Source organism: Dicentrarchus labrax, unplaced genomic scaffold, assembly GCF_905237075.1.
Source record: "Dicentrarchus labrax unplaced genomic scaffold, dlabrax2021, whole genome shotgun sequence".
Taxonomy (NCBI): domain Eukaryota; kingdom Metazoa; phylum Chordata; class Actinopteri; family Moronidae; genus Dicentrarchus; species Dicentrarchus labrax.
This window is the reverse complement of record NW_026136702.1, coordinates 649,550-667,325: the sequence shown is the minus strand read 5'-3', so window position 1 is coordinate 667,325 and position 17,776 is coordinate 649,550. Positions and strand designations below refer to the sequence as shown.

At 40.9% G+C, this 17,776-nt stretch overlaps 1 protein-coding gene across 1 annotated transcript in view; it reads left to right on the top strand.

Moving 5' to 3' along the window:
* Positions 1-17,776, top strand: part of b3gat2 (beta-1,3-glucuronyltransferase 2 (glucuronosyltransferase S)) — a 49,159-nt gene that overhangs the window by 17,258 nt on the left and 14,125 nt on the right. The window contains exon 2 of the mRNA XM_051426340.1: positions 6,267-6,411. Coding sequence (XP_051282300.1) covers positions 6,267-6,411 — 145 coding nt within the window. The remainder of the gene's footprint in view (positions 1-6,266; positions 6,412-17,776) is intronic.

The window sequence follows — 17,776 nt, the reverse complement described above, 5'->3', positions numbered from 1 at the left end:
GTAGTCTAAGCAGTGTAATGTGCTATTGACTGTCACTGGCACTGTCGGTCCACAGCTTTCATCTCACTCACTTAATGCAGTCTGGAGAAGCTCTACAGGCATTTGGTTGAGACAGGTGTCATTTTAACTGGGCTATACAATAGATTATTGACAGCTTGCTACTTCACTGAGACATCGTCATGGACCCTTTCTGCATCTGATTGGTCGAATTAACTCACCGAGCTGTCAGTGGTCTTTGCTTCTGAAAAAACAGTTAATGTAAAAATGACTGTTTTTTAATCAATTTGAGGCAAAAAAATACATAATTATTCTTTCTTTTAGGACTGTAACGTCTAGTTTTAATTGATTGAGAGACATCTAGTTGCAGATTACAGCCCCCTTGCCTCATTCTTGTGTTCCAAGTGTGCAGGAGAAGTCATACTACAAGGAGTTTTTAAGGAGCTCTCTATATGAACACGACTCCATCAGCAAGAAGATTGTCTGTTTCTATAATCAGTCGGATTCCTCTTGAAATCAATGAAACGAGGCGGTAGAAACACTACCACTTTTGTCCACAGGGGCCGCCAGAATCAACACAAAGTGAAAGTTTCTTGTTGCTGATTTAATGAATAAAACTTAACTTACTTTACTTCAAAGATATTACCAGGTCAGGGGTCAGGCTGGCAGTGTGGGAACCAACAGGGACCTCCAGTGTGGGTCAGCAGGGTCCCCAGGATTATTGTTTCTATTTATGATTATTGATATGATCATTTTATGTGTGTGTGTATGTTGGTCCATCTTTGGGTCGCCCCCAGACACTCATAGGCGTGTGTGATTATTAGCTTCTTGTGAAGTTCTTCCTCCATGTGGCTAATCAATGGAGCTTTAAATTGTTTCTGGCTCTTTCAGCCATCATCAAGTGTTACAGAGTTAGGCCCCCTGTTAGTCCAGCCGGTGAATATGTTTGCATGCACCCCGTTTCCATTCCAACTCTCTAACAATGTGTGAAACTATACTAAGCTCTGAGGCGCAGCATTTAAAACCAGGGGATCATTAACAGTCAAACTAGGACTTAACCGCTAAGCCAAAATAACGATCGTATTCCAGGAATGATCTGGGAACGACCAACATGCAGCGTCAGCCTCCCTTTCTTCCTCTTTCTCTCATTCTCTTTTACAAAGTGGAGGAGCCGGAGTCTTTGAAAAATGACCTGAGAGAGAGAGAGAGAGAGAGAGAGAGGCAGACAGCAGCAAAAGGGAAACTAAGGGGGAAAGGTTTTAGCGTCGCAGGCAAAACTCAAGGGGGCCACAGTATTAACGGGGCTTCAAAGCTGCTGACGTCACTCCGGGTGCCCCTGGAAGGAGAGAGAGCAAAGAGATGGAGAGAAGAAGAGAAATGAAAGGGAAGGAAGAGATAAAGTGAGTGTGTGTCATGTTATTTATTTAGAAGATTAATAGTTACAGTTATCATCTCTGACAGTTTGATATAAATAAAAGTCAATTTCCTGTTCTTTATCTCACTGTTTTAACACAACAGGGATTCAGTCGGCTCATGAAAGCTTTCTCATTTGCCAGTTCTCCTCTCAATAGCTCTTTGCCTCTGGTACACAGGAGGCAATGTTTTTTATAGCCTATTCACAGATCTCGAATTTACAAAAATAACTGGATATTTAAACATTTTGGGAAATCCTTCAGTCTCAAGAGTGAGATTAAAATATTAATATCAGCCTCTATCCTGTCAGTGTTTACTGCGGAGCTGGAGCCGGGTTGTGGTTAGCCGATCGGCATACAGGCACATACCTACCAGCATTTCTACAGCTATTCCACAGGATCACAGTGACCAGTGACCTCTACAGTAGTAATGCTGTCTGATGGTCAACAAACAGAATATACTGTTAGTTGGAGTTTTATTCCATATTTTACCATATAAATACAAGTTTTTACCATCAAAAGAAACTATTTTGCTACATGAAAAAAACATATGAATGCTCTATAAATAACCTATCTAGACTTTACGGTCTCTTACTGCTTTGACAGTTTTTCAAAATAAAATCTACAGACATTTTTTACAGTGTAGTTTTGCTGTATTAACAGAATTAAAGAAATCTAATACATAAAATCTTCACTGACCAACAAATATTTTAAACTGAACAACAAAACAGTTAATTTGTTTCATTTAAAGCTCCAGTGTGAAACATTGAGGAGGATCTATTGTCAGAAATGTAATAACCAAACACTGACTCTAGATAGTTTTAGTTGTTGCACACTGGTCCTTTAAAGCTCATCTGGTGGACAGGTGTGCAGGAAAATTAAATCATGTGGAGAGAAAACAAGGGTAGTAATGCTCGCTGTCAGAGTTTATTAGAGACACGAGCTTTCAGTCATGGACCTTCATCAGACATCAAATTCACAATGTGAAACAACAGGAGGAAGCAAATCTCACATCAACATGATGCTGATGTAGTAATTGTCTCAGGTGCTGGAGATTTGGCTCGAGTTGCAGTCAGTAAAACGTGTGCTTTCTACTCTTTTCTTCACTTCCGCCTCACATTTTATCCACTGTAGTTAATTTATCTACTAGAAAGTACAGTCAGTGGTGACTTCGAGCAGCATGTTCATATAAACTGTTTTACATTTTCTTGCCTTGCAACTCTACAGTTCTGTCATTGAGCTCTGGCAAGGTTCCATACGCACTTTGCTCGAGGCAGACATCCTTTAATTGGGCTGTCAATGTCAGATTGACAGTTCTCCCCATCACTAATACATCAACATGAACCTTTTCTCCGCCTGACCGGACGCTCACTGGGTTGTCACTGTGTGTCGCTTTAGAAAAGGATGATGGAAACAGCAAAAGTCGCTTGCTTGAGGTGGTTTTTGCTTTTTGCTTAATGGGAGATGGAAATGCTTTTTCTGAGGTAGGGAATATATTGGCCTTTTGCAGACATCGGGGTATCGGCGTGTATGTTATCCAACAACTGGAAACCGATACAACCTCCACCATGTTGTTATGCAACACCTTAAACTGGAAAAACTCCTGAGGTACCTTGTAATTCCATAAAACTTCACTGACTGTATATATAAATATCCTCTTGAGATGTCACTCACCATGTAAAGCAGCTCTGTACCTGAGTTAATGTTTATACTGTATTATGTACTGTACGGGTTCTGTTGGTTTTTGTGTTTGTAAGTTCTGTACTGTTTTTGTAACATTTTAGGTCATTTTAATATTTTTTTTACGGTAATAAATACAGTAAAACCTTTGTATTACGGTAAAAATAAGGACATTAGTACTGTTGATTTTATGGTTAAAGTTGGAGTTTAATTCCAAGTTTCCAACTTTATTATATACTATATTATTTATGGCAATTAAATTCCTTTAAAATTCTGTATAAATAAACTGTGTTTTACTGTAACCTATTTAGAGTTTACGGTCTTTTACCACTTCACTTTCCCACCGGGTTTAATGGTTTGCCCCGCCCTGATTGGTTTCACCTGTGTCCCATTAGTTTCCCCGTCACAAGAGTATTTAAAGTCCTCTTCGCTCTGTGCCGGTTCGTCTCAGTGCCTCTGTGTCTAGTGTTCCAGCGATTTTGATTCTTATAGTGTCTAGTTTAGTCACAGTTTTTGATCCCTATCTTTTTGTCTCACCCTTGTTGAATTTTCTCCCTTCTTCTCATCTGTGTCCTGAACCTCTGTTAGCAAGTATAAACGTGATTTTGAGCAAAAAACAGTCACTGAGTCGTGCTTTTCCACGAGGTAATGATTCACCAATAAATACATTTTAGTGGAGATAAGGGTTATTTTCATCTTTCTACACACATGTTACACACTCCAGCTCTCTCCCTCCATGACTGCTTGGATGCTTTGCAACAGAACTGTAAATCCTGTCTATATATTGTGCGATACCTGCACTTGGTTTCCCGTGGCTTTAAAAGCTGGAACTCAGTGTGATGTCTGGGTGCAGTAATGCAGTGCTGCTTACTGATTTGGTTTTGTTCTGTTGTTTTGTCATGAGCGACTGGCTGGAGGCTGTCTGGGTGAGTGATGAGGAGCAGCGTCTGAATGAACGGGCTTCAGGGTGGCCGGGGTTGGAAAATAGAATCTCACACACACACACACACACACACACACACACACACACACAACATGCATGCATGCATCCACACACACACACACACACACACACACACACACACACACAACTCTAAGATACAGATGTCTCATACTCCAACACAAAAACTCAGCCGTCCTCACACAGTCAACCCTCCCCTCCCCCGTTCTCCTTACCCACCCACCCTTCCTCCTGTCTTTTATCTCGCTCTCTCGCTGTCTCATTTCTCGTCGCACTGCTTCTGGCTGTGTGCAAATTCATTCACTGTGAAAATGGAAGGCAGCTCCACGCAGCACAGTTTCATTTAGTCCTCGGTTCAGTTAGCCACAGAGTCCCTGCGTGCGGCTCTCACCCACATTTCCGACAAAATTAAATATCTCTAATCACTCATGCAAACTGACGCACATGTAATTCATCTCAGAGTCGACATTAGCGCCACATTCACTGACTTTCTGAGGGAGGTTTCGACTTTATTGAGTCCACTCAGGACGGGCCGCAGACTCAGACGTCATGTCCGGTTTGCTTTTGCAGAACTTGTGTTGCGATTGATAAGAAAAGGCATGTGTTTACAGATGCCTTAACATATTATGACTTTCTGTATCAGAAAGTGTACGGATGCTATGTGTTTGCGCCGCAGTACATCCTGTCTGATCCGTACACATCAGTGTGCAGGTTCAAAAGAAAAATGAGATGGCTCACTAGTTAACTTCCATAATCAGCACAGAAATCAACAATGTGTTATGATACATTACTTTAACGTTAACGTTAAAAATGTCACATTGGCCCTACTTTTACGAATGTTAGCTAAGTAATCTAGAAACTGTGCTTGTCGCTGTAATGCAGTGGTTCCCATCTTTTTCCTCAAAGGACCCCTTTTCTATCATTCATCCAAGTGTCATATTTTATGGATAGTTCATATTATATTCAAAACTGTTCAATGAACCCAAACTGGGAACTGCAGGAAGTTTGCGTAGATTTGTATGTTTTTTGAGCAGATTATTAACTTTTTATTGTATTTTTTTTTTTTTTTTAATAATTTTTAACAATCATACAGACTAAATAGTCTTCTTTTTTTTTGACAAATTCATAGTTTTTTGTCCCAGGCAAGTCCCTCTTGAGGGTATGTAACATAAAACACAAATGTAATGTTTTGTGGTTGTGTTGCAGTCAGTGGCACAGGAAACATTGCACGGGGTGGAGGGAACAGGTAGAGGCAGTGAAGGGTGCAAAAGCTTTTGCACATGCTACACTGTTCAATTTATGAAATAAAACATTACAATGCATGAATGTTTGTTGCAAATATTGTGTTTTATGTTTCACACCCTCGAGAGTCTGTGTTTACATATTTTTAATTTTAAAAAAATCACCAAAATGTGTTATTTGTCAAGGGAAGTGGTGGCCAAACGTTTGCTTCCAACTGTATGTGCCTATAGATGTGATGTACATATAAGTCATTATACTTACATACTCATATACCTCATTGGACTGCATCCAGAAGACGATAAAAGCTCTTTTTAAAAAGTCTTGATAAAATTCTGAATAAAAAAAAACACTGGTACATATCAGGCATGACAGACGTAACAAGACGAAACAGACAGAAGAGGGTTTTTAAAGGTATCAGTCAGCTTTGACACAGACAGTAGTAATGAGAGTACTTTTATACTCACTTATACTTATACTCACTTTTACTTGAGTAAAGAATCAGTACTTCTACTTTCACTGGAGTCTTTTTTTTTATCTGTACTTCTGCTTGAGTAAAGAATGTGTGTGAGTTGCACAAATTGGGCAGCACAGCACACATCATAATGTGTTAACGTGTTACATCATCTGTAAACACAGGACCCTGAGAACATGTTCTACTTACACTGGCCTTCAGTGGTGTCGCTGTTACATCAAAACGTACTTTTAAGCCCCAGAGGAGAACGTTGGAGCAGATCTGCCTCCTGCTGTGTTCAAATAACTCTCCCGTCAAATGGCTTCGTCAGTTTTCAGTTCATCATCATGGTAGACTATATTCCCCAGTCTGCTGGACTTTTACACCTGATGAAAACCTGAAGTGAATTCCTCCAACATTGTCAGAGGACAGCTTTCTGTCTCTTTTGGGTCCATCACCCATCTTGAAATGTTTGAAACTGATGTGTTCAGCTTGAGTAAATGTATTTTTACCTTCTTTGCAGATGCGTAGTACTCGAGGTGTCTCCGTTTGGCCTGTGGGGTTCGTAGGAGGGAGAGCGTATGAGCGGCCCCTGGTGTCCGGGGGTAAAGTTGTGGGCTGGTACACCGGCTGGAGACCGGACCGACCCTTCGCCACCGACATGGCAGGTAAGGAGAAACTCCAATAAGATATCTGTGTTAATAAAACTGATCATTTCTCTGAATGTTTCCCACCAAATTGACTCCAGAGGACATTTCCTAATGGATTTGGTTTCCCTCTGACCTTTCACAAATCAAACTACTTTCCAGCTCATGTTGTTGATCCATGATCTAGGTAGACTGCCATCAAAAACGCATTCCCTCCCTCATTTTATTGTCATACCCTGACCTTTTACCAGTATCTTGGTCACATGACTCTCTGCTTCTTTGTTACTCTAACACAGCAGGATTATTCATCAGTCAGAGCTGCAACGATTTGTCAACTCATCAGTCGATCAACACAAACATTTACAGAATCCTCCCAGGAAAGTAACTGGCAACTATTTTTTAATTTTAATCCATTAATTGTTAATGTAATTTTTAATGCAAAAATAAACTGAGATCTGTTTCTACAAAACTAGACATTTAATGACATCAGCTTGGACTTAGAGACACTGGGAAGGACATTTTTCACTATTATCTGACAGTTTATAGACCAAATGTTTAATCGAAGACGTACTCCAACCTAAAACGTGGTTTTTGAGTTCATTTTCAAATGTATACTGATCGAGACGCATAATTTACAGGAGTTTATGCTAGTTGTTTCTAACCCTCCACTTGTTATTTTTATATTCTGGTGCAGTAGAAACTCCCACACAGACACACATTGGACAGTTAGCCTCTCTGAGCCACTAACTTTACTACAACACAGAAACTTTAACAAATGGCCATGAATGTGCTTCTAGTGACTTTCAACTCTGTTTCCAGCAACATGGAGATTCTGACAGCAGCTGCACATTAGCCCCGTTAGCTCTGTTAGCTCCGTTAGCTCTGGCTACCAGCTCACTGTTCCCGCTACACTGCTGTGGTCAGTCTGTCAATCACTGCAGTCGGTGTCGAGGCCACACTCCCTAAAGTCTGGGTCTTTTGCAGGTCTCGGATGCATTATTTGCTATGAGGGAGGGAGCTAGCCGAACTGAACGCTGCTACACTTCAATCTAGAAAATAATTGGCAGACGAATCGATGATGAAAATAGTTGCAGTTGCAGTCGTATTAAAAATGGTTGTAACACTTTATTTGCCTACAGATAGTTTATAGAGAATGCTGCTTATTAGTTGAGATGTAACAACTGTTTTCTAGTATTACACCACTGTGTTTAAGGTTTGGTTAGTTTAAGCACAAAAACAACTTGTTCATGAGGTGTCACATATATTTTGTAGATAATCTGTTAAACATCTACAGACAAAGCAAACAGTTCAAATGTTGCAAATACTCTTTAAACTATCTGCAGGCAGATAAAGTATGTGTTTGTGCTGAGTAGAACAGGGAATGTTTGTTACATCTGGAGCTCGTAGCACTCACACTGTTTGGGAAATGGTGGTGAAGATGAAACGGTTCCTCTTCTTCGGCGCTTTGTGGAAACATCAAAGGTTTTATTGATCAGTTCATTGATTACAAGAGTCCTCCGGACTGTTTTTCGTCTGCTGGCTTTCAGCAATACTGTGCTCTTTTCTTTTCCATGAGTTTACCTGAAGAGATCAGACGACTTTTCTATTGAGCTTCTGTTTTTTCATAGATTAATTTACCATAAAATGAGATCTGATCTTTCCAATTTAGTATTCTGACTGTTACTCCTACACACTGGAGCTCCTGTGCTACTTTCCCTGATTGTTTATTCCTGAGATAAATCACAAAGCGGGATCGCAGAGACTTCTTGTATAAAACAATTCTGAAAAGAGGCAGATTAGATGGGATCAGGATCGAAGGAAGCCAGAAGTCTCGAAATAAAAGTCTGAGGCTTCAGGAAACTCACCAGTTTATGTGCTGTCTCCCTGGGCCTCAATTTAAAGTCCAACCAGTCTGTCCTGCACTCTTAAGTTTTATATTAATGCTCTTGAGCCTTCACGGTTTGATGTTTTCTTTTCCTGCTGTTATTACTTTTGCTTTATAAAATAACTGCAGTGTTTGCTCTAGCAGGCAAATGTCACAATGTTTTAACTTATTTATGAGAATTTCTCCACTGAAATGTTCTTGATGCCAAATTCTTTAACCTCACTATTACTATTTAACCTCATCAGTAGACATGGGACAATTGTCAAACCAAAATAATTGTGAAACACGATATTGTCATTGCGGCTGCCCCCAATAGCCAAATTAACCGTTAGTTGCTAAGAGTTTCAGTCGACCCACTTTTCATCAGTCGGACAGTCACAGAAAAACAACGTTAAATTCCATTCAGGAGCTGCACCTTGTCAGCAAGACCAAAGTATCAGAGGATTGACCAGTGCATGCCCGTAGTGTCTCGCCCCAAAGACCCAGTGTGTAACATTTAGGAGGCTCTAACTGTGTTTTCATTAGTGTTTAATCAGCTGAAAATAAGAATCTTTGTGTTGTTATTAGCTTAGAATGAGACGTTTTTTATCTAGTGGCGGAGTCCGCCATGTTGAACTTTGAATAGGGATAGAGCTTTTTGTATTTTGTGAGTTTCGTGGCCTCTGTAGCTTCTACTACACACTTTGAAGGTAATCGTTATTCAACTCATATGACGGAAACACTCATTTTCATCTTTCACCTACTTCCTTAAAACCCAAAGGAAATACCTGTTCTCAAAACAAAATGTGAAGTTAAAGTCCAATCTGACAATATCACTGCAGTAGGGCGGCCACCGACTAAATATTTTCCTAGTTGACTAGTAGTCGTTAGTTAAAACTAAGCTTCAGTGATATTAATTAAATTATTTAAATAACGCTAACAGTTAATACAAATCAACTTGGGCTGATAGATGTATTTGTTTTTTCTCAGTTCCAGGAGAGTCGAGACTAAGCAAACATCTCCATAAATCTATTTACATCTCCATATCTCCAGTGTAAAAATCCAATCAGAGAGGTGTTCAGCACCAGCGTTTCCTCTGACCCGAGAGAAAATAATTCATCGCACTGACCAAATAATAACAGGCTGTCAGTCAGCACTCATTATCCCACCTCACCCACTCACATACTGTATTTAGACTCTGCTGCATACAGTTTATGTTAATAAATAACATTAAATGTACAAGTGTTGTTTTACTTTAGATACAAATCATGATTGCATGCTCATCATTCCCAACACACGTGTGGACATGGCCGAGGGCGCCGTCACAGAGCACTCGCACACTCTCTCACACACACGCATGCACAGGTCTGCCCTCGGGATTAGTGTTAATTAAACCACGATGACAAGAGCGAGCCTCTCTCTTCCTCTCCTCCACCTTTCTCCACTCCGCCACAGCCAAGATCTCATCCCTTTACCTAATCTCACTGTCTCTCACACACACACACACACACACACACACACACACACACACTCACAAACACACACACTGTAATTATCAGCCTTACTTTTACACTGCACTATATAATTACGCTGTCAATTTGCAACGCTAAGATTTACTGCCGTGGCTGTATTACGAAGCATTTTTTCGCTTTAAATTCTGCAAGAACAACAATGGCTGTGCAGAGCGAGCGGCCCAAACTTTATTCACTCTTAAATTATTATTCATAGGATTTACAATGGGGTGTCTGCAGAGCGCTGAGTGAGTGCCAGTGCGTGTCCTAATAGTATTGTGTTATACAGCGCTGTATTGTTAGCAGATCACTAAAGCCTCCCAGCTACTGCTCTGTCTCATTTAGCCAGACACAATGGAGCCCGGACAATGATGGCGAGTACTATTCACCTCAGTGTGTGTGTCTGTAATTGTACACATGCAACATCATGCATGTATTTGAGAAGCACGCACCTGCCAGCACTTGAATTGATCCGAGTGGGCAAAGCGTGCATGTTCCAGGACACGCACCCTATGCATGAATGCAATTTTCCGGAAGCACATTAGAGCAGCATCTGTGCAAGAAAACGAGTTTAAACACAAAAACAAACACAAGGCACGTGCGTGACAGACACACCAGCACAAAGACAGCTGTACCTTTTGTTGAAGTGGTACTTGTACCTTGGGAGTGCTCCCTGAGATAGGGACATGAAAGTGTTTAACCCGCAGTAACCCCAGTGTTTGTGCACTCGCTCCTGAGACGGTGAGATGAGAGGAGGATAGAGACGCTGTGCTGCAGCAGTTAAAGACCCTTCTTCCTGCTCTGAATCACGTACTGTACCGAACAGGAAGGGGAAAAACACGATAGCAACATGTGTATCACTTGTAGCAGGTTGAGGATAAGTTCTTATTTAACAAATAGTATAATATCAATATATGAGTGCGGCCTATTCTTTATCTTCCCTGATATCCGACAGTTACACTCCATTTGCATGAATAGGTGGAGTGGGCGGATTTGAAGGTCTGGACCCCGGCTTTCCTTTATCTGCGACTGTGCAGAAATACCAGGTTTAAACAGAATGAATAGAAGAAAAAAAAACACTCTCTGAATGACAGAGCCTGATGAAGACATATTGTAAAGTAAGTGCAGGGGGAGGCTGAAGGTTGGCGTACGCAGACATAATGAGCGTACTGTTAGAGATAAGTCATGGACATTTATGATTGATGGATGAGTCTGCGCAGTAGTGACCGGGAGTTGGCGGCTGGCGGGGCTCAGCTGTCACTTGTGACGTGAAACCCCCTCTTTATAGCTTCAAATAACTAATTAAAACCAAACTTGTTTGAAAAATTAACACTTGAACATAAATCAACATCAAAAAAATGTTTTTGACGTGTGTTTAGATTTTTTTAGTTTGGCTCATGTGGAGGCAGCAGGTTTTATGACCTATACTGCAGTCAGCCACCAGGGGGCAATCCAGATGTTTTGGCTTTACTTTTGGAGAGCTGTCATCTTTATGTATGCCGATGACAGTGTATAGAGCATGTAACCATGAGAAGACGTCAGTGTGAGGGTTTTAAACAGCACTGCAGCAGCGGTGGCAGAATGAGGGAGCGTGAACTTCCTCTCAATCTCAGCCTGGCCTAAAGTTTGTGTACAACTAAAGTATGCTGAGAAATCTGTGGCGTCATTCTATCTATAAATCCATCCATCCAGTCGTTCATGCACTCATTTTCTCCAGATTAGACGACTGTAATTCCTTCCTCTCTGGCTTTAACCAAAAGTCGCTCTCTCGCCTTCAGCTAGCTCAGAATGCAGCAGCTCGGCTTCTTACTGGTATTTACAGATGACATCAACCTGTCTCTCCATTGGCTCCCTGTTTGTTTTATTGCTTCTAAGATTTTACTGATAACTTTTAAAGCACATCTGGGTCTGGCCCCAAGCTATTATGGCTTCTATTCTGCTCATATTATTGTATTTTGGTATTCTTTATTTGTATATTTAATTACATTTTGTATATCACAACGGCCATTTTGCACTTTCGTAAACTCGGTTTTAAGTAATAAGAAGTTACATTATCACACATGAATGGAATTGGACTCAATGGATCCACAAGAGTCTCAGCTTTTCATTCATACCCAATTTATGTAATTAATACATTTATGCGACGTAGCATAGCATAGCATGAAGTGGGGAGACTCGTGGGTACCCATAGAACCATTTTCATTCAGATATCTTGAGGTCAGAGGTCAAGGGATCCTTTTGAAAATGGCCAAGCCAGTTTTTCCATCACCAAAATTTAGCCTAAATTTGGAGCACTATTTAGCCCCTTTCTCAATAAGCTAGCATGACATGGTACCAATGGATGCCTTAGGTCTTTTAGTTTCATACGATACCAGTATCTTCACGCTGAGCCTAGACAGTAATCAATTTGTCTGCACAGAACTGAAGAGAACCATAACAGCTGAAAGGACAAAAAGTCTCGCTGTCCCCTCTATTCTGGCACCAGTGAATTGCAGATAATTGGCCAAAATGGGGTATTTATTTAAAATTTCTGTTGCTGATTGTTAGATTACGTGGTGGTAAATCAACAACTCACTGTTTTTCAGTATGAATTCGTCTGAGTGCTTAAATTGGTGCATACGACCATTTTTACAATGCAGACCTGAGGCGGTGAGAAATGCAGGGAAAGTAAAATCTGTCCCATTCAGCCATTTCTGCATGTTTGTGCAACAGGAGTACTTCATTTGAAAGGCGGATGTTGTTGCACTCCATGTTCCATCGTTTGAATGCTGCTCAGCGCTCTGATTTGGGGACGAAAGCCTTCATCCTCCGTGTCCGATTAAGCCACTTGTTGAAACTCCTGCATATTTTGCTTTGCAGATTTTCTCTTCCTTATTATTATTTTATTTTTATTTTTTTTTGCCACACACCACACCACTGCAGGTATCCAGTTATATCACCATAAAAGATCAGACTTTAGGTATGTAGCTGCGACAGTCGTTTGGTATACTGTAAAAAGACTCATGACTTACAGTAAGAGTAGGAATTTATATGGTTGGTTTTTAGTTTAGTTTATTTATATTGCGGACTGTAAATTACACAGAAAACTACCGCATATCTCATGGAAACAACCTTTTTATACAGCATTCATACAGAATTTATATCGTAAAATATGGAATAGAACTAAAACTTTAACCATAAAATCAACAGTACTGATATCCTTTTACCGTAATAGTAGAAAGGTTCTTTAAGATAAAGTTCTGCCAACCAGTTGGCAGTTTTATAGTGTAAAAATAACTTTACAGTGTAGAATTTATGAGGCTTGGAAAAAGGAAGTTGTGACTGTTTTTAAATCCTCTTCAGTCCAGAGTTTTCCTGGACCCAGAACTCACTGTAGCGGCGTTTTTCACTGCACGTCCCAGTGGTCACCTGTCAATCAAACTGTGTGGGCGGTAGTGTAGCACCTTTCTCCTTGAATATTCAGTTGTTGTTATTCGAAACCAAACAGAAACCTTTCTGCTGGAGGATTGTTCTGTCTGTGTGAGCAGATATAGACGTCTCCTGAAGTGGATCCAAGTGGAGTCACTGCAGTGTTACATCAACTGGTGGTAGAGGTTGCCTAAACCATTAATTCATTGCCGGCTTATGATTTTAATGTCACAGAGTCGTGGTTCCTGAGTGTGCTTGTATCTGTTGTTGCCCTGCAGGTAAACTCTTTTGTATTTCATATCAGCCTCTGAACTTGAAATGAATCACAGAGCGACGGGATGGAACAGAGACGGGGAGAAAGGGGATGAATAAAGGCAGGAAACAAAAATAAAAAATTGATTGCACGCTCACATGTAAACCTAGACGACGACAGAGCAACCACATGGTTCCCTCGGGCTACCAGAGCTTCAGGTTACCCTACAATTACACTACAATTAGGCAAATCAATAACACACACGAGGCTGTGCCAGGCATTGTTTTCGATCTCATTTCATCTGTTTATTTATTCTTCTTTTAACCTCTTTCTTTTCAGGTCTCTTCTCTCTTTCTTTATTAGTTTTCAAACCAGTAGCACAGTAGAGCCCCACTGAGTTTATTCCGGTTTATTATTGTTATTATTTGTTGGCTCATGCTGTGGCTCAAATTGCTGTGAGCTGGAAACAGCTAGAAACATAAAACCTGGTCCAATGACTGGAAATGATGTGCAAATGCTTCCCAAGAAACATAACCAATTAGCCAGATGGTGGCGCTGTAATTAAGGCATAAAAATGCAATTTTGGAAAGGCCTCAATGTGCTCTACCAAAAAAAAGATGAAAAGCAGTAATGTGAACAGAACTTATTGGATTTTGACTGCATTGACACCAGATTGGGTATACAGGATTGCAGGACTGAGATACACATTTCTACAATACATGAGCAAGAATGGTCAAAAAACATGGCCGTCATACATCAAAACATCTTTGCAAAAGGCTATGGTAGCATTTGTCCTATCGTCATAATTCCTGGCAGATATCTTCAGAATGTGTGCGGTAATAGGTTTACTGAGGCGTGGCGTATCACATATTTGTTCATAAGTCACGATGCCATTGAGAAATCTTTATTAAACTCACCAGAGACATTCAGCAGTGTGTCTGGAACATACCCACTGCGTTTCATTCACATCCGATGAACGGGGGACCAATGGTGGATCTTTGAGTGTGCCATTATTGAACCGCTGCAGGCTTTGTGATGATGAAACAAGTGTGTGTTACTGAGGCTGCTCATCTCCCCTTTTGACCAAATAGTTCAGGTACTAAAGACATACAGGATCAAAACTTGGGGACTAAATCAAGTCCTTTTTGCACTTTTTTGAACTATAAACATTTGACTAAATAACGATGATGTCATCTTTACACACAAAGAAACAACAGAGTCAGCACATTGTTCTTTGTACTGTGGTGTGACTGACTGACGAATGGATGCAAAGGAGACAGCGGTGGAACAGGAGGCGACTGAAACTCTCCAAAGTAAAGTCCAGCTGTAACTGCAGTACGTTTAATAACGAATAAAGTTTTCTTTCTCTTGTCTTCTTGTAAGCTTTCTCTCTCTCTCTCTCTCTCTCTCTCTCTCTCTCTCTCTCTCTCCTCTCGACCCCCTCTTCCTCCGTCTTGCTCAGACTGACTACATAACTTTGTTTTTAAAAGGTGCCCTGTGGAGTGTTCTTATAAACAAGAGTTTTTGTTTGCATTCAGCGTTACTCACCGGCACGCATTGTGTGCACCCTTGAGGTCTAACAAACACGTTTTATTCTTTTATTCTTTTCCTCCCTCATAGAGAAGCTGTTTTTTCTTAAACGTTTGAAACCTGTTTTTGTTTACTAGCTTCCGGTCCTGTTTTTCACTGCCTTTGTTGGCGCATTTGTGTGTTTCTGGACATTACACAGTCCCGTCCTCAGCACTGCATTCTTTATGATTTGGTGGGTTGGACATTGACCACTCGCAGGCAACAACACTGGTACATTTTTATTTATAAAGTGATACTGGGTAAACTTCCAGAATATCTCTGTAACCTTCCCTGTGTCAGCTCTGGTAGTTAGTGGTTGCTTTTTATTGTCTCCCGGGGTTTGACAGATCTGGGGAAGACTGCATTTTCATACTATGCACCGTAGGCATAAAATAATCAGCAAAAAGATCTTCGACACAGTTCTATCCACTGTGCATCATGACGCATGTGGTGATGTGTCTGAATGGTTCTTCGGTTTTATTGTGGAGTTTTTTTGTATATCAGGTTTTATTATATGTTGGTTGGTGATTGATTTTGTACAGCTGCTACCTCGGCCAGGATATCTCTCAGAATAGTGTGATACCGTGCTTGTGTGTGTTAATTGAGTCCTGTTACGTGCAGTAGTTCTGTCCAGATAGTTCATAAAACCAGAAAGCACAAAGATAGATAGATATATACTTTATTAACCCCCTATTGGGAAATTCTTCTTTTCACTCACACAGGCTGAAATACACACTTCATGCACTTGTGGACAGGCAACAGGGAGAGAGATGGTGAAGTGATGGGCTCACGTTAGCGGCCCCCATGAGCAGTTACTTGGGGTTGGGTTGCCTTGCTCAAGGGCACCTCGGCAGTGCACAGGAGGTTAAACTGGCACCTCTCCAGCTACCAGTCCACACTCCATATTGTGGTCTGTGGGATTTGAACCGGCGTCACCCATCTGTTAATTCTGTACAATCAAACACAGACTGCTGTTCATGTCCCATATGAAACTAAAAACAGTGACATATGACATAAGTGACATAAGTATGTTACATCAGGTAAGTTACAGCGCTATGGACATTTTTATTATTGCTAACTTGACCGCGGAGCCCTGCGTGACCAGAAATGATGCTACACTAATGATGCCCCTAACCCAGTGGCAGTATTTGAGGAGAGCGAGAACGTGTTGAAGTATGACTGAGGACCTAAATTTAGACTCTGGTTCCTTCAGGAAAAACATAAAATGGTTATGAAATGAAAAACAGACTAAAGAGTAAACTCACACAATCTGAACAGAAAATATCGATCAGGATAGTTTTAAAACACTTCCAATCCCACTACTTTCTGACCAATGTAATGATGAACTACAGGCAGTAGAAAGGGGGTAATGTAGCATTCACTAGACACATACAGTCATATAGGTCAGCCAGAGTGGGTCAGCAGTAAAGTGGGACAAACTTAGTGCAGAGTCTGGACAATAGCCTCTTGGGCAAACATGGCTCAGTTAAGCTGTGATCTCCATATGACAGAGGCTGTCTGCAGGTTGGAAGATGTCTATCTTGTAATTGCTCTCATATCTGTCTCTTCCACCTGAGCTGCATTTATCTGTGTTATAAGCCTGCGGTATCGCACACAGAGCCGTAATAAGCCTGATACCAGAGTGACCTAACAGCTGAATAGGTATTATATCAGTCTGTGTGTGTCTTTGTGTGGGTATAAATCAATGTGCACTACCCTAAAATGTTATCCCAGAATGAAAATATAGTGGTTATCAGTCCTGTATGAGTCTTTAAATTGCTCTCAGTCTGGTGTGTATGTTTGTGTGTGTACGTGCCAGCGAGTACACGATGAAGAGTTAGGGTGTGTTTGTGACGGTCTACCTGGCCTGAAATGCAGCAAACTTAAGCCGAACCCATTTGCATGTCTACAGTTTCTGTCTGTGTGACCCGCGCTGACACTCACATTACTCAGAGGGCTGCTGTCTGCTGGCCAGGCATGTGTCAGTGCCTCAGGATAGCCGCAGCCCAGAAAATGCTGTTCAGCCGGGGGGAGAGAGGGAGAGAGGAGGAGGCGAGGAGGGTGAATTACTCGGGGTGAATTCCCACACTAATGCACTGATTGCCAAGGCGTGCCACCCACTAATGATTTGCATAAATAAATATTCAGTAATTATGCCGAGACCTTGTGCACGAAGGATTTTCAGAAATGTACCTCCTGTCACGCTCCAAACTCGAAACTTCAGCAAGAGAAATGCTGCTTAAAAAAACATCACTACACCTACACTTTCATTTACATTAACTGCCGTCTTGATGAGACGTTTAAGGACCCATTCACTAAAAATTGCACATGCTTTAGTTTACACCATTGTGTGGATTTTTCTGTGCTTTTTCAACCTTCCAGGCAGCCGCTGATTTCAGGCTGTTTGAATATTAACTTGCAGAGGCTTTGCACTGTGTCATCAAGTTAAATTATGCCTGTGGAAGGTAAAAGCCTCATTTTAAAAAGCTTCTGCTTTGGTGCATTCAAGTATTAGTATGAAGCTCCAACATCTGAGACTTCAGAACACAAGAAACCACGTCAACGTTTGCCAACGTTTTAGGGCACCAGGGCCAAAACTACCAAACAGTACATATAGTATATAAAAAATAAACTCAACCTTAATACAGCAGTAAAATGCAACATTAATGGAGCACTAATATTAATCCAAAACCATCATAAATAAAAGTAAAACACTGACAGGAACATTTCACTGCTCAATGACTTATTTAAGTAAATTCTGCTTTAATACTTTTTACCTCA